This window comes from Mytilus californianus, unplaced genomic scaffold, assembly GCF_021869535.1.
Source record: "Mytilus californianus isolate M0D057914Y unplaced genomic scaffold, xbMytCali1.0.p SCAF_3, whole genome shotgun sequence".
In the NCBI taxonomy this organism is placed as follows: Eukaryota; Metazoa; Mollusca; class Bivalvia; order Mytilida; family Mytilidae; genus Mytilus; species Mytilus californianus.
In genome coordinates, this window is record NW_026262679.1 from 21,020,009 (window position 1) to 21,040,554 (window position 20,546).

Genomic DNA, 20,546 nt, shown 5'->3' on the forward strand with positions numbered 1-20,546 from the left:
ACCAAAACAAAAACGTCTGCTTCATATTTGGATCTTTTTTACGTATAACAAACGCGATTTTAGTTTTCATTCAGTCTAATTTTTAATGCTTCTGTCATAACAAATTACTCAATTAATATGTTAATCGCGTGCATGTTCACTTTATCACTTTTTACGGACTTCATTGAATGTGTGTTTCTAACGCAAATACTCTACTAGTAGGGTTGTCAGAGAGTGAAACCAAAATCAACACTACACAGTTTATAGGTTTTACTGTCACCATCACTAATTGGTTTACCGATACGACACGTTTGTAACTCAAATTACAAGAGACATGTTTCATTGTGTAAGATCTTATGACACAAGAATAGCCTTATGATCTGTAAATTAATCAATCCCAATTCCCGATCCCCATTCGTGATATGTACATGTTTTACTGATATAAAAATAAGATGTGGTATGATTGCCAATGAGACAATTTCAACCAGATACCAAATGACGTAATTTTGTTTTTGCATGGCGAGTGATACATGCACAGCAGGAATTAGATATGGAACGCCTCAGCTGTCTTATGTGGAACTCTGATATTACTTTATGTTGTTTTATTATTACTTGATGATATTTTGTCTTTACTTAATATGTGGTTTTGACATTACGTAATGATGTTTTGATATAACTCAATATGGAATAGTCATTACTTAATGATATTTCGATATTACACGATATGGTTTCGTATTGACTTGATATATAGTTTTGTCATTACTCAATATGGTTTTGTCATTACTCGATGTGGTTTCACCATTATTTAATGTGGTTGTGTCGTTAGTCAATGTGGTTTTAACATTACTTGATGTGAATGTGACTTAACGTTATGTAGTTGTTTCATTACATGATGTGGTTTTGTTATTTTGTAATGATGATTTGCCTATTCTTTATATGGTTTTAACATTACGTAATGATATCTAAAAATTTGACGATTTTACACTACATGATGTGTTTGTTTCATTATTTGATGTGGTCCTGTCATTCTTTGATGTGGTTATCCCATTACTTGATGAGGTAAAACCACGTGACCAATTCGGAAAAAAATATGTTCTATTTTTAAACAGATTTCAATATATCATTTGTTTAATGTGCTTTGGATGGGTATCGCTATCCATTGAGTTAAAGTTCAAATTAAAGCTCGAGTGGTTGTTCAGAGTTATTTAGCATGAAAAAGGTAACCGGCAGACAATAATAAGAAAAAAAGTATTAAAAAGTTTACAGTATTTCTTACATAATTGGGATATCCCCAAACCACTTTGTCTTGTTGTTTTTATCCTAAGTTCTCAAACGGAAGCAGTATTTTTGTAATAAATTTGTAAAATATTCCACGGAACCCTATGTCTCGCCTGATATTGCTGCTGTAAGTGTAAAAGCGTCATGTTGATCGGCTGTACATTTATCTATACATTTATCGGTAAAAACAAAATTAAAAAAAATGTTTTCTGTAGATGCTTTTTCTTGAAATTGAAGAATAACTCCTATACTCCTATACAAGTTTTAAAACACTTCATGGAGGTTTACAAATATCATGTCAAAACAGTTTAATTCTGTTTTATTTAACTAAAACAAAACTGTATGGTTTTCAACAATAAGCAAAACCCATACCATATAGTAAGCTATAAAAGGTCCCGAAATGAAAAATGTAAAAAACTAGAAACCTAACGATCTATAGATAGATAGATAGATAGATGGATAGATACTTTATTCTCTAAAAACTAATTACAAGTTTACAGAGAAACATACAATATAAATACAGATACAATAGTTGAAGTAAACAAATACAGTATGATATTCTAAAAGTACAAAATTATAATGGCATACGTGTTTAGTAACATGTATAATGAAAGGTTAAACTCAATAGAAATAAAAAAAGAATTGAGATGGAGACGCCGGCGCCACTATCAACGACGAAATATAGTGTTGTTGGGTCTCACTGCCGCTACATTGATGTCGCAGGCTCGACACAAATCAAACGACTTGAACTTTAATGTTAACAAATGAAGCGCTTCAAATCAACTCACACTAAAGTTACAGGGAAACAGGGGGAGGGGGCTCGGACTTAGCGACAAAGCATCAATACTATAAAATAAGAATTCTAGTTTACATTTTTTTCTCGTGTTGTGCTGTTACACAAGTGTAACAGTCCGATGTAAGGTTAGGATTTAGCGCTCACATACATGTTAAACTCCGCCACATGCACTTTCTTTATGTACCTGCCCCAAGTCAGGAGCACGAAATTCAATTGTTGTCGTTGTATAAATGTGTGTCATTTTATTTTTGTAGATTGTTTAAATATAAATAAGACCGTTTGTTTTTTCGTTTGAATTTTTTCACATGGTGCATGGTGGCCTTTTATAGCTGACTATATGGTGTGTTGAAGGCTGTACGGTTGCCTATATATGATTTCTTACATCCACTGCATTTAAACTCTGGTGGAGAGTTGTCTCATTGTCAATCACACCACATCTAACTTTATTTCAACTTCTATGTTGCGTTTTGTATACTGTAACATTGTTTATCTTTTGTACGCATACCCCGGAGCCCTCTTTTCGGAATCCCGAGCAAAAGTCCTTGTTCCGCGATAGAAAATTTAATTACGAACTCATATAAGATAGCACAAATTTCAACTCAAAATCTTAATTAATCTTAATGAGACTTAAATTCGAATCTTACTCAAACTCAAAAAGTGACTCAAATTTAATGGTGTAACTATAGAACTCTACCTTTATATGTGATTCAAACTTGAAGTCCAACTCGAAACTCAATGCTAACTAAAACTTTAATTCTAATAATGACTTAAATTCGGTACCGGAGACTAACTCAAAGTTCTACTCAAACAGTAACCCTAACTTTAATTTGAACTCTAATTCGATGGATGGCCGCACTCATCCAAGGCACATACAACATGGAAATCTATCTAAAAATAGAACAGGTTTTTTTCCGAATTGGTCACGTGATTTCACCTCATCAAGTAATGGGATAACCACATCAAATAATGAAACAAACATATCATGTAGTGTAAAATCGTCAAATTTTGAAACATCATTACGTGATGTTAAAACCATATAAAGAATAGGCAAATCATCATTACAAAATAACAAAACCACATCATGTAATGAAACAACTACATAACGTTAAGTCACATTCACATCAAGTAATGTTAAAACCACATTGACTAATGACACAACCACATTAAATAATGGTGAAACCACATCGAGTAATGACAAAACCATATTGAGTAATGACAAAACTATATCAAGTCAATACGAAACCATATCGTGTAATATCGAAATATCATTAAGTAATGACTATTCCATATTGAGTTATATCAAAACATCATTACGTAATGTCAAAACCATATTAAGTAAAGACAAAATATCATCAAGTAATAATAAAACAACATAAAGTAATATCAGAGTTCCACATAAGACAGCTGAGGCGTTCCATAATTAGACGTTAACCCTGTCGATGAATTGGTATTGCTCCGTTTGGAGTTCGTGGGAAATAGGTTTTTACTTTTGGTTTGTGTATTCATAATTGATTTACGATTTTTAATTATAAGCATTGGTATATTGTTGTTGTCACTGGTTTATGAATGAAAGGCGATGAGAGGTATACATCAGTGAAAGGCGATGAGAGGTATACATCAATGAAAGGCGATGAGAGGTATACATCAGTGAAAGGCGATGAGAGGTATACATCAGTGAAAAGCGATGAGAGGTATACATCGGTGAAAGGCGATGAGAGGTATACATCAGTGAAAGGCGATGAGAGGTATACATCAATGAAAGGCGATGAGAGGTATACATCAGTGAGAAAGCAACGACACAAATATGCAAAGGACATCTCGAAAGCAACGACACAAACAAGCAAAGGACGTCTCGAAATCAACGACACAAATAAGCAAAGGACATATCGAAATCAACAGAATCCAGAAATGTCTACATGCGTCTAATCTGTCAAACTCCAAATCGCATCGACAGTCTAAGACCTTGTACATAAATTGAATAGAGATTATCGAATTTCTACAAATTCTCAAAATAATAATAAATATAAAAATATATTAAAAGACAACCAACGTCAAGGTTTCCAACTTGGGATAGGCACATGATGATATGGCGGGGTTAAACTATTCAAGTTTTTGAGATCACAACCCTCAGCCTTCCAATTTCGATCTTTATACTATCATATTTTAAATGGTACATCAAAGGACATGCACAAAAAATCAGTACAGTAACAGCACATAACTCTTAATTAACTACATTTTTTTTTATATAATCGATAACAAACAAATTTAAATACAAACAAAGCAATACTAAACAGGATCATACATTATTAAAGAACACTAGCAGTTAACGGAAGCAAGCCCAAAGAACTTAACCTGCTTATTTGAAATCGTGCGGTCCTACACTTAAATATCGTGGTTGTAGTTCATAGAGGATTTCATACAGTAATATGATATACTTTATAGGAAGACACAATCGTGTGTAATGCCCAGAACAAACTGTACATAATTCTAATGCAGAATAACAAAAGAAACATATGTTATGTTTACTAGTATCTGGGAACAGTATATCTATATATATGTTCCTGCTAGTATCGAATTTTTTTAAAATCCTTCTTATTTTAATTATATCTTTTTGCTAAATCATATACTGGAACCGGCCAAACAGGAGTCCACATTTAAAAGGAGTAACTATGACCCATGATATTGATTGGGAACCGCATATAAATAAAAAGGCTGTTATTTTGATTCGGTTCACATATAACAATACAAACATATAAGCTCTTGAGAGCTTTTTACCGAATATAAATAACATATACATAACATTAAAACACAGAACATACAGATAAGACATATAAGCAGCAGTTATCATTTCAATGCATAGATAAAGCACAGGCATATTGAAATACATGCAAACGGCATTCCGATCCATTCCAGGACTGTATAAGGCTCTTAAAATTGAGAAAAAACTATTTTCAGTCCTGAAATGGTCAGGGAGGCTGTTCCACAACGTAGCAGCTGCAAATTTAAAACTTTTCTTACCAAATTATTTGTTTTCCAAACTTGTTTCCGAATCCTATATTTGAATTTCATGTAACATTGTCATACTTTATTGTTGTATTTTTTCATTGATAAATACTGTTTAAACTAAAGGCAAGTGGATCGACGTCTAAAGTTAAAGTTAAAGGCCTGTTATACTAAGACAGAACATCAGGAGTTTTTAACATGAGTATTCCTTACAATAGTTTTCCCTTACACCATCTCGGACTGAAATTCTTTACCTGACTAGCATATTCAACTGTATCTGTGGTATATTTTATTTCAAGTTCGGTGGATATTAATTATCCATAGGCTTCAATCCTTGAAAAATAAATTTATCGGCAAACAGTAATCTCACACGATAGAGTACTTTGATTATCTTTGAATTTGATTGGCGTTAGGTTGATTTTGGACTTCCGGGTTTTCCCGTTTGATATTTACACTACTTCCGGGAAAACAATAACATGTTTTTTTGTCCAACTGAAATGCATGAGCAAAAGCAAGCTGTTAAGAGCGTAAAACCACCGAAGTCACAACATTTTCCTCTTGATATATAAATGAACTTCATGGTTCTGTTCATTTATATAGAAAACAACGACTGTCAACTTCTATAGTGTAAGAAAAAGTGCCCCGGGAAATTATTTCATAGGGGTTCTGTTAGAATTTTATATTTTTTTTACATGTGTATGATTTTGATTGTTTTGCCTTTATAATCCCACTATATCAATTCAGGAAGATATAAAGATTTTATACAGAAACATTTAGATAAAGAACAATTTATCTTCAAGATTTTTGTGATTTGTATGCAAGTCTCTACCATGTCTACTGGTCCAGTACCAGTTACTACATCAGAAATTCATAGGTTTTCCATTTGGACATATTTTTGTATCATATAATTGGTTACCAAAAGTGAGTTCTAGCACCATAGACTCTGACTTGAAGTCTTCGATTCTTCTTCTAAATAATGTAACGCAGGGTAAGGGTGTCATGAAAAAGAAGATCTTCATAATATAAGTTCCAAGTGGAAGAAATATTCTGTAATATTATTTCCACAGGATTTTTTCCTTACGGGAAAACAAAGGGTATAGAACATTTGTTCCAACAGGAACAGATATTATGACATTGTTTATAAACAAATTTTCTAGGGGAACTTCTGTTAGGCAGAAGAAATATACAGTGACACTGGAGTGGCGATTTTTGTGTATATAGTCCTTCCACTCAAAATCCAGGAGCTGTTCTTCCTCATGCTAAATCTGAATAGATCATGAATCTTGAAATCAACCAGTTACATTGTGTCTGAAAAAATTCAGTTTTCTAAAATCAAGGATGCCATAAAGTGATGATGTCATGCCTTGCAGGCATATCTTCCCATGTGTTAAAAAAAGTGAAAAAACTACATTTACTTCTTGTAATCTGATAAAAAAAAAAAAAGTTTCTAGAAATTAAATAAAAGTTAATGTGTGCAGATAATAGCAGTAAAGAGAAGCAAAAGATACCTGTGTGCAGATAAAAGCAGTAAAGAGAGGCGAAAGATATCAAAGAGGCTATATTTTCGAAACTTGTCCTTTATTGCATAAAATGACAGCTGACAGTAACTGGTCCTCAGCGAGTACCTTTTGATTAATTACAACATCCCCCATATTTGCATACAAGGAATTTGCATATAAGACAACACATTGTACAAATGTTGTATTCCTGAAGTTGAATTGTACTTTAATTGAGTAAAAGTGACATATAACTAAAATTCAAAGTCCTTATAACAAAAATGTATCAATGTTATCTGTATTATCCCATATAAATTAAAGTTTTCAGTTAGTATCAATCAGTTTTATGGTTTTTAACCAGTTTTTTTTTTTAAAGTTCTTTTTTGTACCCACTGTATACTTGAAAGCAAAAAATGAACAATTTGTAAAAGCTCCCTGATTTCTGTTTTTTTCCACAACAATTTCACAACAATTTAAAAAAAAAGCCTTCAAAATATTATTAGGTGAGTAAAAATGTATAACAATTTTTTCTGTAACATTGACCTTTTTATTCTTCGCATTTATTACTAGTACATGGCCCTGAAAAAATAGGGATGCAAGAAGTTTCAGCCACAATACCACTAAAGCCCTAATCATTTCAACCAAGTTACCATTTTGGCCTTTATAATTATTTAAGTATTTGGCCATGTAATCATGTTATAAATAGTTTAATTCTGTGAGGGAAATGCAGTATATCTGTGTTTACAGACAGACATTCATGAACAAATGGGGAAATTAATTCATAAATGATGCACTTATTTTCCTGATTAAGAATTTTTTTAATTAAGAAAATTGAAATCAAACAGAGACATATATTAATGGTTTCAATTAATCAATGTCTAACAATATAAGTAAAAGGGGGATGATTATTTCAAATATAAAAGATTGATTAAGTGGGGAATAAGTACTCATCATAATTATCCCACTGATCATTTCATTATTGTTAGTAAATAAAAAATTTCTCTGAAGTATTAATTATTTTCACATAATTGTTGAAAAATACCAAAGGCGAGATCACTGTAGAAAAATGGAACCCAAGCTGAGTTCAAGTAGATCTACAAAAACGTAGCAGTAGATATATTATTGTAAGAAAGCAAACTTTGAAGTACCGACATTGCAGCATAAATGAAAATCAGAATGCTTGTTCCAATCAAACAACTGACCATTTAAAAATAGAATGGGCTAGTTAATCTAATATTTTATACATTCTTCAAAATTAATGCATAATTTAATAACCACTTAAGATGGTTATATAACAAGGTCAGTGCATACATTTATAATAGAGACTCATAATTTAATAACCACTTAAGATGGTTATATAACAAGGTCAGTGCATATATTTATAATAGAGACTCAAAATTACATTTTGATATATTTTTTCAATTCAAAATACAATACTACATGTAAATTATAAGAGTTTTTCTAATGCTAGTAGACATAGGCAACAGGCAAATAATGTTTCTTATATAAATTGACCTGCAAATCTTTGTGTGAATCTTATAGTGTTATATGTCCACTTTTGACAAAAAAACAAGATAGCTATATATTTGAGATCCAAGTGTAATCTTATTACACATTGTGACTTGGATGGATAGTTGTCTCATTGACACTCATACCACATCTTCTTATTTATATATATCTCCCTTTACAACTATAAAACAACATTTCTAAACTCTACAAGTTTGTGTCAGAACTAAACTGTTCTATCTCCACACACCCATTGGATAATAATGGCTTATTCATCTGGTTAGTTCAGAGAATACTATTTTTATAGTGTTGTATCTCCACTATATCTCGTGTATTTTTCAGTAAAATAATTATCAAAATTATTTTAGTAGTACTATGATTAAATGGTTAACATGGTTTAAACTCAATCTATGAGCAATTCTGTGCAAATCCAGCAGTACATATTTGGGGATATTACAAAGTTAAAAAATCCATGGTCTATTTTCAATAGAAATACAATGTATACTGTAGGGATAAATTTTTAAAACCAGATTGTTTGTAGTGAAATGTTCTTTCTCCAAAAAAGGGGTGCTTTATTTATCTTAGTGCTTGTCTATCAAAAAAATGATAGAACAAAGAGTTACTCTTCATGTACGTAAAATTGATTCCTATATAACACATTATGTCTCCGTCAAATATTTATGATATTGAGCTTTTAAACTTTAAGTTAGATTTTTACCACTATTACCAAATGGGAAATGCGTCATTTTAAGATTCACATGAGGAAATATGTTTTAACATTTTGGCCACAAAACCAAGTCAACCACAGGTCATTTTAAATGAGCTGTGGTTGACCTGGTTTTGTGGCCAAAATGTCTTGAAAGCAAAAATAGTCTGAAAACTTTCATAAAATGAGGCCAAATGAGTCTTTTAGCAGTCCTGATCCTGTGCAAGTATCGAAAGACTTGATGGAGTAAAAGTAATTACATTTTGAGGAATAATTGAAAATAAATAAATAAAATAACAAAAACTGCTCTACAGTGTACATGCTTTATGACCAGCTCAGTAGGGAAATGATCTCTTACTGAATCAAAACTTTTGCTTTGTGTTGAAGTCCTCAAGGAAAGTTTGAGTTGGATGACAGCAATGAAAGAACTTTTGTCAAATGCAAATGTAGGCCGTACAATTGCCTATAATTGCTTACATCCACTTCATTTGAACTTTGGTGGATAATTTTCTCATTGGCAATCATACCATATCTCCTTATTTTTATATAAACATAATATACAGACTTTGTTTCATGAAAAGGTATACTTTTCTCTATTTTTCAATTTCAATGAAGAAAAAAGGGAATATTGTACTTTAATATTGCTTAATTTTTTCAGATATCCTTGATTTATCATGAATCAAGAGCATTGTAGACGCCTACATGTCAACCCAGATACAAATATTGGTGATTTATCGAGTAGATTTATGCTCAAATTACGTGATGACCTAGATTCTAACCCAGAAACATGTAACTGGAGAGCATTCTTAGCTAAGGCAGCTGATAATCCAAATTATAGATTTAGGTAACTATTGCCTAATATATATATATATATATTCAATGTGATAGATATTAGAACATTAACAAGTGTGTAAAAGGGGGGAAAAAAGGTAAATGTCTCCTAGCTTCTTAGATTTAACACACTTGGTTCATTTGCAACATGAATTTGTGCAAATTTTAGTAGCTTTTACCATAACTTCTGTTCAGTAAAATTGTGGGTAACCTTTTATAACATGTTAAGTTCCTGAAATATACATAACTATCGTTAGGCTCTTTGATTTTTTTTCCACATTTTTTCTCAGAAGGAAGGGAGAATATTTTTTATTTCTTTAGATAACCTAGCAGTATGAGTCTTTGTTCATTGTTGAAATTTTCATAAAATGACCTTTTATTAGATTTACAGTTTATCTTGAACATGTTGCATTTGGCTTTGATAAGCAGTTGTCTCTTGAAATTCATACATAGTTCCTTTATTTTATTTCTTAACTACAATCATAATGAAGAAACATTTTTGCATGATTACAAAATCTTTCTATGTTTATATATGTTCAGCTTGGCTTCAACTGTTACATCTAAAAGATTGACCTTATAAAAAGCTGATTAATTGATGATACAGGAATTTTCAAAATCTTCAACAGAAAGCAAAAATATATTAAAAAATTTCAAGTGCAAAGACATATGCAAAGTTTTCTGACTTTTTTTTGGTAAAATAAATGGAAAGATATGTCTTAATTGTTAGTGTCATTAGATTTCTGTCTCTAGATTTCTGTCCCTAGATGAACATGTTACAGATTTCTGTCTCTAGATTTTTGTCCCTAGATTTCTGTCCCTAGATTTCTGTCTGTAGATTTCTGTCCCTAGATTTCTGTCTCTAGATTTCTGTCTCTAGATTTTTGTCTCTAGATTTCTGTCCCTAGATGAACATGTTACAGATTTCTGTCTCTAGATTTTTGTCCCTAGATTTCTGTCCCTAGATTTCTGTCTCTAGATTTCTGTCCCTAGATTTCTGTCTCTAGATTTTTGTCTCTAGATTTCTGTCCCTAGATGAACATGTTACAGATTTCTGTCTCTAGATTTTTGTCTCTAGATTTCTGTCCCTAGATTTCTGTCCCTAGATTTCTGTCTCTAGATTTTTGTCCCTAGATTTCTGTCGCTAGATTTCTGTCTCTAGATTTCTGTCTCTAGATTTCTGTCCCTAGATTTCTGTCTCTAGATTTCTGTCTCTAGATTTCTGTCTCTAGATTTCTGTCCCTAGATGAACATGATACAAAATACCATTTATAAACAGAAAACAAATATTGATCTTCAAAATGAAGGCCAGAAAAAGTTACAAATCTAAAAATCTATCAAAAATTAGAATATTAAAATGATCAGAATAAATATACAAAACATCAAAGCCAACCAATTTAACCAGATTCCTGTCTCTAACAGTCAGATAGGTTTGTACAAATGTTTTAACTTGACTTTTACCATCATGTGTTCAAACAGTAGTGCAGATGTAGAGAGAAAGTTTGGAAGCCAAGTTTACCATGGCAGTCCTAGCAATAAGATGTTATGGGAACTTGGATCTATGGGAATGACTGCTGCTGAACTGGTTTACAGTCTAGATAAGTTAAAGTTGGAAAGTGTTCTTATGGATATAAAGAAATATGGTAAGTCCAGACTAATTATATATGTTGTTGCATGTACCTAATTCTCTATCATTTATGATTGAGTTTTATTTGCCATTTTAGACCCTTATTGGTTGATTTTTACCTCAGTTTTTTAGATTTGACTTCTTAAACTTTTGGCTTAATATTACCAGATGACGATAATTCCAGAAAGATCTGTTGGCTCTCTGAAATGATTATCATACATTTATATTTCATTATAAATCAAGATAGGACAATCTATATAAATAAAAAAAGATGCTGTTATACTGTGGATTCATTCATTTCATGGTTACCAATTTTCATGGATTGAAAAAAACCTTCAATTTCTTGGATATTTGATTTTGTGGTTTTGCAAGAGTCATCATACGAGCCTTTAGAAAATTTGAAGATTTATGTAACATTTAAAATTGTGGTTCATCTGTCTAGTATGAACAGAAAATGGTATTCCACGAATAATAATGAATCCACTGTACGTTAAAATAATTTAAATTATTCTTATACAAGACATGAAGGATTATATTTGCATTGTATGTACTTCTGTTTAATGTTTTATTTCAGAGCCAATTGTAATAGTTAATCAACCTGCTGAACGAAAAACTGTAAATAAAGGAGAAGTTTTAGAATTAGAAGTCAAAGCTATAGGATTCCCTTATCCTCGATACCAGTGGTTCAAAGAGAATGAAAAAGACTGGGATATCTTAGATAAAGAAAAAAGCAGCATACTCAGAATTAGAAATGTCAGGTAGGATATGTATAATTATAGAATATCTAATTGAAGAATTCAAATGTAAAAAAATATTCAATAAGTGACCTAACAACTAATTAATTCATAGAACATGAATTAGTTATTAGTGCTGTTTGGTCATGAGTTTTTTCTTTTTATTTCATTGACCATGTCCTATTTACTGGAAATAAAGAAGAAAATACAAGGAACTATATCTTTTTCTACACATTCCAAATTCATTTTAATGAAACATCATCATCAATGTCTTGACAACAACCATTGTTGTAAGAAGTCAGAGGAGTGAAATTATCTGTTTATATTTAACTGGGAAATCACAGTATTTCATTGCAACCTATTTTATAATCTGTTTTAGATTGTAGGTCACATTAATGTAAGCTATACAGATATTTTCCCCACTTTATGTTGATACATTGTAATTGTAAAATACTTGATTTTTCAATCTAAAAATAAATGTAACCACATTGAGGGAAAAAATTGAGGAATTACAAAAATGATCAACTCTATAATTGATCTTTGCATGTTTAGGCATACGCTTCTTAGATTTATCTCTATAGTCAAAAGTTTGCATTCATAATTTTCTTAATTTGACGTTACTGTAGCTTTTACATTTGTTACATAGTTATACATGTGTACAACATATAGATATACATGTGTACAACATATAGATATACATGTGAATGAAATATAGTAATACATATGTACACCATACAGTTAAACATGTGCTAAACATATAGTTATACATGTGAGCAACATATAGTTATACATGTGCACAACATATAGTTAAAATCTGGACAACATATAGCTATACATGTGCACAACATATAGTAATACATATGTACAATATATAGTTATAGATGTGTGCAACATATAGTAATGCAGGTGTATAGTATACAGTTAAAGTGTGTACGCCATATAGTTAACATGTGCACAACATATAGTTAAAAATCTGTACAACATATAGTTAAAATCTGTACAACATATAGTTTAATATGTGTACAACATACAGATAAAAATGTGTTCAATAATTAGTTAAATGTTACAACATATGGTATAGTTATATATGTGTAAAACAGTTGTAGTTATACAGGTTCACAACAAATAATTATATATGTGCACAACATATAGTTATACATGTGTACAAAATATAGGAATATAAATGTGGGATGTATAGTTATATTGTTGATCCTTTACAGTAAGTCAGATGCAGGTGTGTATTGTTGTCGGCTACATAATGGAGATATTAATTCACAAGTAGAATTCACCAATCAGTCTACAGTGTCTGTAGAGATGAGTAAGGACCCAGGGGCTTGTACGTATAATCTTATAAATTCTCTTTAACACAATAAAACAGATTCCTTCCATACATATGATCTATATTTAAACTTTGGAGGGTTTAAAACTAAAAGCTATTCACCAGATAAAAATTAAATTAAAAAAAAAAGTTATGAAATTAATGAAATTATTTTAAGCTGAAAAATTAAAATCTATCAGTCTTCAATTTTGAGTGTTAACATTAATGACATTGTTAAGAGAAGATGTATATATACGAACTCATAAATCATAACATTGTCAGGACTAAAAAAATATTTATACTATACACATGTTGTGCAGAAAAAAATAGCTACCACAGATATTTTAATTACCACTAGGTCCATACTGCAGCTGGTGGACTCTAAATCTTATCTACTTCAGATATTTTAATTACCACTAGGTCCATACTGCAGCTGGTGGACTCTAAATCTTCAATGGTACCATTCTTTAGGTTACTGGTGTGTCTCTAATGATATATTGTAACTGTGAATTTCCAATAATTTATGTAACTGCACTAAAACACAGGTTGCAGCTCCTTCAGATAAAGTGATTTCAGACCTTTTTAATTGGTATCCTACTTTTAAATACAACAAGTATGAGTGTATTTTGAATCAGACAAACTGTATCAAGTATAACTAATGTTATTAAATTTTCTGAATGTATATAAATGTTTAACTTGAACAAAGAAAACTGGATAACTTACATTTTTTTGTATCACAGATAGAGATACTTTTGATGAGAGACCATCTAGATATGGTAAGACTATAAATAGCATTTATAATAACTCCTACATCACATATAATACTACCACAGATAACCCGCCGGCATATCAGCACATTTTATCAATTGCAAGAAATCTTTGAGCTAGCAAAAAATTACATGTTCACAACAGGTCCAAGCAGCTATCACCATTGCTTTCAACAGTTTTTAATTTTCAATTATTTTTAAGATTCAGGTTCAGTTTACAATTAGGTTTGTTTTTATATTAGGATTAGGTTTTTAAAGGTTAGGACAAGTGTTAAGATTAGAGTAAGTTTAAGCATAATTTATAGGAGTTGAGGACCAAGAGAAAAAGAATGCTAAAAAACAAGTATGAATATATATATGTTGTTTGTGTTGTATTTAGACCCCTCTACCAAGAAATTTGTTTTGCATGCACACGTATAAAAATTGCGGTTTTTATCCAACGCAATCATAGGTTTGAACGTTGTTTTCAATTTAGACTTGTATATATATATATATATATATATATTAAAAATTTTTATTTACAGATTTGATTCCATCATTTGAAGTACAACCGAAGAACGTGACTGTACAGATTTGTGATGGTTTTATTTTAGAATGTCGAGTTCTTAGTAAATATCCTGTCATTTATGATTGGTATAAAAACCATGAAATAATTAAAAGATCTGATCAGCCATTTTATGAGGTAATTTATTTTTAAGCATGGGATATTTCAGATAGAAATTCAATAGAAAAAATAGACCGAAAAAGTAATTTGAATACAGGATAGATGCTCATTACAACAACAACAAAAAACCATTACATACTTCAGTTTTTCTGAACAGTCTTTTATATTATTAAGCTTTTAACTGCAAAAATTAAATTCCAGAAAATAATGAAGTGCACTAATAAATGTAGAGTATCCTTTCAGTGCTGATGAAAATAAAGAAAAAACAGCTAATATACAAAATAATGTTAACAGAATAGCTCTGTGTAATATGCTTTTAGTTCTAGATTTAGAAAACAGCTTTCGTACTTAAACAAATTAGTTTAGAAAAACAAACAAGAACTGGATGTTAAAAAGAATAGCACTTATTATAGTGTGTGATAAGATTTGGTGAGGGAATTTGAAGTGTGTACCATAAATTGCTTAAACACACATTAGGACAACACCACTGAATTATAAATCAGCATGAATTTTTTGCAGTACATTAAGAAATGATTTTGTTATGTATCTGTGTATGTAAGGTATGGAAAGTTTGATTTGCCAGGGTTTACTTTTTTACAAAAATTTTCATGATTTGAAAAAAACTTTGTTGATAATATATTATCATTTTTTGAAAATATTGTTATTTTGATGAGAAACATTAAAATATATATTTCACTTATGTGCACTCCATGAAAAAAACTTCTGTGTCTTAGCAGAAAATAAAAATAATATTTTTCAGTCTTATTAAGCTGTATCATTCCAATTTGACCCAAAAGAACCAGTGAGTTAATGAAGTCAAATATGACCTATCTGCCTAATTTTGTACATAAAAATGCAACTTGATAATACAAGGCCAGATTCGACTACCTCTCAAAATCTTGTCAGGCACTATGATATGGACAAATAAATTGTCTCTTTGTTGTCTTCCTTCAAATATTAAATTTTTTGAAGGTTAACTAATGTTAACCTGTTGTCTATAAAGTCTTTAAATGGAAGTGTTAAAAACTTGGTTAAACTCAAACAAATATTGACATGTTTTATGCATAGTTTTATTGCGCTTAAATATTGTGACAAAAACTGAAAGTGTCAATTACCCAGAAAGTGTACATGAATTATAACAGTTTCTGTTACATATCAACAAATTGATAAAGTAATGAATGTTGATGTTCTGCACCAGGTGAAAGCCGCATATAAAGCAGACATGGGTACATATGAATGCAGAGCCAGGAACCAGTTAGGTGAAACAATGAGTGATGTTGTTAAAGTAACAGTTATGTTGGGAAAAAGTAAGTTTTATTGTAGTTTTCAGGCATACAATATATGAAAATGACGATAAATGGGAAACATAATAATGTAGAATGGTCCTATTTAGAAAAAACAAATGGTTTATTTTGTAACATTTTTGTGTGACTAAAGCTCACTAAAGAAAACAATGTTAAAATAATAGATTGAAATATAACTTGCATTCACTTTATAAAAAATATTACCCAGAATGCTTTAGATTTAGATTTTTTTAAGCACTGGATGTTTCTCTTTGTAGTTTGCTTTAGGTATGGAACCATTGACTATACTAAAGGCAAAGGACAAAACAGCTAAAAAAGAAAATTAATTGAGGAACCTAGTTTAAATTGTAAAAATAATTATTTGTTCTTTGAAAATAACTACCTTATGGTAATATTTCTGATGAAAATTTAATTTGTATACTATTTTTTCTCTAGATTCCTCAGCTGAAGAACCAATAGTTGACCCTGTTGGACCAACAGGTCAGTATATGAGTTTAACTACAAATTCAGAAATTTTTGAAAGAAGAGTGATGGGTAGCAAACTTACTTTTTTGATTTTGTGATGATAAATATCGTTTATGATTACAATGATAAATGCATGCCATTATTTCTGAAATAACTGGGAAAGATGTTTGACTGATTTGTTTACCCATTGTATTACCAGTAATGACTGATTTGTTGACCCATTGTTTTACCAGTAATGACTGATTTGTTTACCCAGTATTTTACCAGTAATGACTGATTTGTTTACCCAGTATTTTACCAGTAATGACTGATTTGTTTCCCAGTATGTTACCAGTAATGAATGATTTGTTTACCCAGTATTTTACCAGTAATGACTGATTTGTTTACCTAGTATTTTACCAGTAATGACTGATTTGTTTACCTAGTATTTTACCAGTAATGACTGATTTGTTTACCCATTGTTTTACCAGTAATGAATGATTTGTTTACCCAGTATTTTACCAGTAATGACTGATTTGTTTACCCAGTATTTTACCAGTAATGACTGATTTGTTTACCCATTGTTTTACCAGTAATGACTGATTTGTGTACCCAGTATTTTACCAGTAATGACTGATTTGTTTACCTAGTATTTTACCAGTAATGACTGATTTGTTTACCTAGTATTTTACCAGTAATGACTGATTTGTTTACCCAGTATTTTACCAGTAATGACTGATTTGTTTACCCAGTATTTTACCATACTTATGTTAATCACTTAATCAACATGACAAATTGTGTGTATCATGTTCTTGTTTCTTTGTTACAGAGATAGAGATCATATCTAATCCTAAAACAGTCATTATAGAGTTTGGTGGGGATTGTTTATTTAGTTGTGAGGCAAGATGCAGCATACCTCTAGTATATCAGTGGTTAAAAGATGGTGTTCCTATTGAGGGTGAGTTTATTAAGATGCAGCATACTTCTAGTATATCATTGGTTAAAGGATAGTGTCCCTATTGAAGGTAAGATTATTTATATGTAAAGTCAAATGATGAATATCTCAAGGTCACAGTAGCAATTGGTGAACTGAACTTTTTGTTTCCAACTGATATTTGTATAACCATATATCCAACCTTTACCAAACAAAAGACCCTTATTGTTTTGGGGTCAGTAGGTCAAAGGTCACAGTGATTATTAGCCTGTCAATCAAAACAATTTGAGAAAAAAACCTATTGATTTTTTTATCATTAGGTCAAAGGTCATGGTCACAATCAATATAGAGTGAAATTTGGGCAAAGGATTTGTTTTTCTTCATTTGACATATAGTATCAGCTGAATTGTCAGTCTTCATCGCCAAATCAAAAGCTTGAACAAATGCTGCCACAAATAACTTTCTTTCACTACAAATACATAAAGTTCACAAGTTAGCTAATAAATGTACACATATGCATCATCTATATGTTTTTATTTACTTTTAAGGTGAAATAAAACCATCTTTAGTATTGAAGAAAGTACAGAATTATGAACATCAGGGGTTGTACACATGTATGGTTTCAATACCTGGAACAAAAAATATTAGATTATCATACCCTGCCAGTCTGTCTATTAAGACCAATGACAAACCAGAGTTTAATCGTGAGTACTTAATACCCTAGACAGTAAAAACTTCATACATTTAATTGAAATGAAAAAATAAGGAGCTAGCTGGATATTTTTAGCCTAAAATAAGACTTTAATATGCAATCACTGTATAAACCAAATATAGACTTTAAGCAATTTTCAAACTACTCAAACTATGCAAGAAAACTGACACTGAAAAATTTAGCAGGTTAGTTTTTCAGTAAGATATTGTGTGAATGGGTGTGAAAAATTTATATATGTTTTTGCAGGTAGATATCTCGTGGAAATTAATATTACAATTTCAATTAAATTGTATCCCTTAGTAAAAATCAGTTATCTCCGTTTTGGTACTCATAAAAGAAATGGAATATACATACATGTATACAATAATGATAATACAGTAAATCAAATTTAGAATGACAGAAAACTTTATTAAAAAAATGAATAAAAGATAAGTGCAAATTTGAATAATCAGATAAAATGTCCTTTCTATTTTTAGCTAGCTATAAAACCAGGTGTGCGTCTGTTCGTTTGTCCGTCCGTCCGTTCGTCCGTCCGTCCATCTGTTCGTCTGTCTGTCTGTCCCTCTTCAGGTTAAATTTTTTGGTCAAGGTAGTTTTTGATGAAGTTGAAGTCCAATCAACTTGAAACTTAGTACACATGTTCCCTATGATATGATCTTTCTAATTTTAAGGCCAAATTAGAGTTTTGACCCAATTTCATGGTCCACTGAACATAGAAAATGATAGTGCGAGTGGGGCATCCATGTACTATGTACACATCCTTGTTTTTATTCAGTTTCCTAAAATACATAGACTTTGATTTTCTATTTATATTAAAAGATTTCAGGTCAATAAATTATCCTATAATAGAAAAGCAACTTTTTTCCCTCTATTGATAAAACATTATAACATGATTTTTGAAATATTTTCAGCTAGCGACAAAGTTGCTCTACTTATAGGAAACTTTGACTATAGATGTGAGTCACCATTAAGTGCTCCAAAGTCAGATGTTTACACCATGGCAGAAATTTTCAGAAGTTTGGACTTCAAAGTTGTTTCATTGCTTAATTTAACAAAATTGGAAATGCAGTCTGCAGTTGAGGAATTTGTAAAACTGATAGGTAGTGAGGTATATGCTGTATTTTATTTTTGTGGACATGGTTTTGAGGAGGAAGCTAAATGTTACTTAGTTCCTCCTGATGCTAGACATGGATATACAGTAGAAGACTGTGTTTGTGCTGAGGACGTGTTAAGTCAGATGCAGAATTACACAGAAACCTCACCAGCTCTGATTGTACTCATATTGGACATCTGTAGAATCAGGTATGTTATCTTAAAGTTCTAATATTCTTACAGTAGCAGGTGGAATATATGGGAAACTTTACAGCTCTGATAGTTTGTTCTATCACATCTGTAAAATTAAGAATATTTGGGAAATTTTTCAAGCTCTTATAATGATATTTAAGTATTTTGATATTATTTGTTCCTCATTCTGTTATTCAAGTTCAAAATAGTAACATTTTAATATTTTCCTTGATTTAATTGTATTCATCAATATTAACTCAAGCTATTCACAAACAAATGTCTTTTTTTGGAATGACATACTGTATACCTGAGAAATCTATACCCCTGTGTTGATATGTATATATATGATAATCTGTTGATTTTATAATACTGGTTAATACAGATAATAATTTATTTTCAGGAATTTGCAACCACCTACAAATCGAGAACAGGATGCAATGGCCTCTAATCTAAGCAACATTCCAATGAAAGGCAACACAGTGTTCTGTTATGCTACGTAAGATTTTTAGTTATTGTGTAATGTATATATCATGTAGAAATGACAAGTATATGCAAGATCTAGTTTCTACATCTTTAACTTTCTTTTTACTGTAATATAATTTATGAAGCAACTTAGATATCTATCTTTCTTTGAAATCTTCCATTTTTGCTTAATAGACCTTTGAAAAAGCTTTTAAATAAATTGAAAATTGGAAATCTGTGCATATTGAGTTCTTGATTGGCCTTTTTACAGTTTGAAACACAACTAGTTTATTTCAACTATTTTTATCGGTCGTATATTGGTATGACGTTGGCGTCGTCGTCGTCGATGTCGTCGCCGTCCGAAGACACATTGGTTTTCGCACTCTAACTTTAGTTTAAGTGAATGGATCTCTTTGAAATTTTACCATAAGGTTCAATACCACAAAAGGAAGGTGGGGATTGATTTTGGGGGTTATGGTACCAACAGTTAATGAATTAGGGGCCAAAAATAAGTATTTTCTAGTTTCCAGACAATAACTGTGGAACGGTGTATGGATCTCTCTGAAATTATACAACAAGTTTCCATACCACAAAGGGATGGTTAGGATTTGCTTTGGGGGGTTATGGCTCAAACCGTTTAGGAATTAGGGGCAAAAAAGGGGGAAAAACAAGGTTGTCCTGGTTAATGGACAAATACTTTAGTA

The 20,546-nt window shown here is 31.0% G+C and overlaps 1 protein-coding gene across 1 annotated transcript in view; it reads left to right on the forward strand.

Moving 5' to 3' along the window:
- Positions 1-5,509: 5,509 nt before the first annotated feature.
- Positions 5,510-20,546, forward strand: part of LOC127734108 (mucosa-associated lymphoid tissue lymphoma translocation protein 1-like) — a 33,888-nt gene continuing 18,851 nt past the window's right edge. Inside the window, exons 1-13 of the mRNA XM_052243756.1 lie at positions 5,510-5,683; positions 9,423-9,608; positions 11,072-11,235; positions 11,794-11,977; positions 13,174-13,289; positions 14,012-14,047; positions 14,563-14,720; positions 15,901-16,009; positions 16,442-16,486; positions 17,280-17,408; positions 17,933-18,088; positions 19,008-19,398; positions 19,781-19,876. Of these exons, the coding sequence (XP_052099716.1) occupies positions 9,439-9,608; positions 11,072-11,235; positions 11,794-11,977; positions 13,174-13,289; positions 14,012-14,047; positions 14,563-14,720; positions 15,901-16,009; positions 16,442-16,486; positions 17,280-17,408; positions 17,933-18,088; positions 19,008-19,398; positions 19,781-19,876 (1,754 nt within the window). The 5' untranslated portion in view covers positions 5,510-5,683; positions 9,423-9,438. The remainder of the gene's footprint in view (positions 5,684-9,422; positions 9,609-11,071; positions 11,236-11,793; positions 11,978-13,173; positions 13,290-14,011; positions 14,048-14,562; positions 14,721-15,900; positions 16,010-16,441; positions 16,487-17,279; positions 17,409-17,932; positions 18,089-19,007; positions 19,399-19,780; positions 19,877-20,546) is intronic.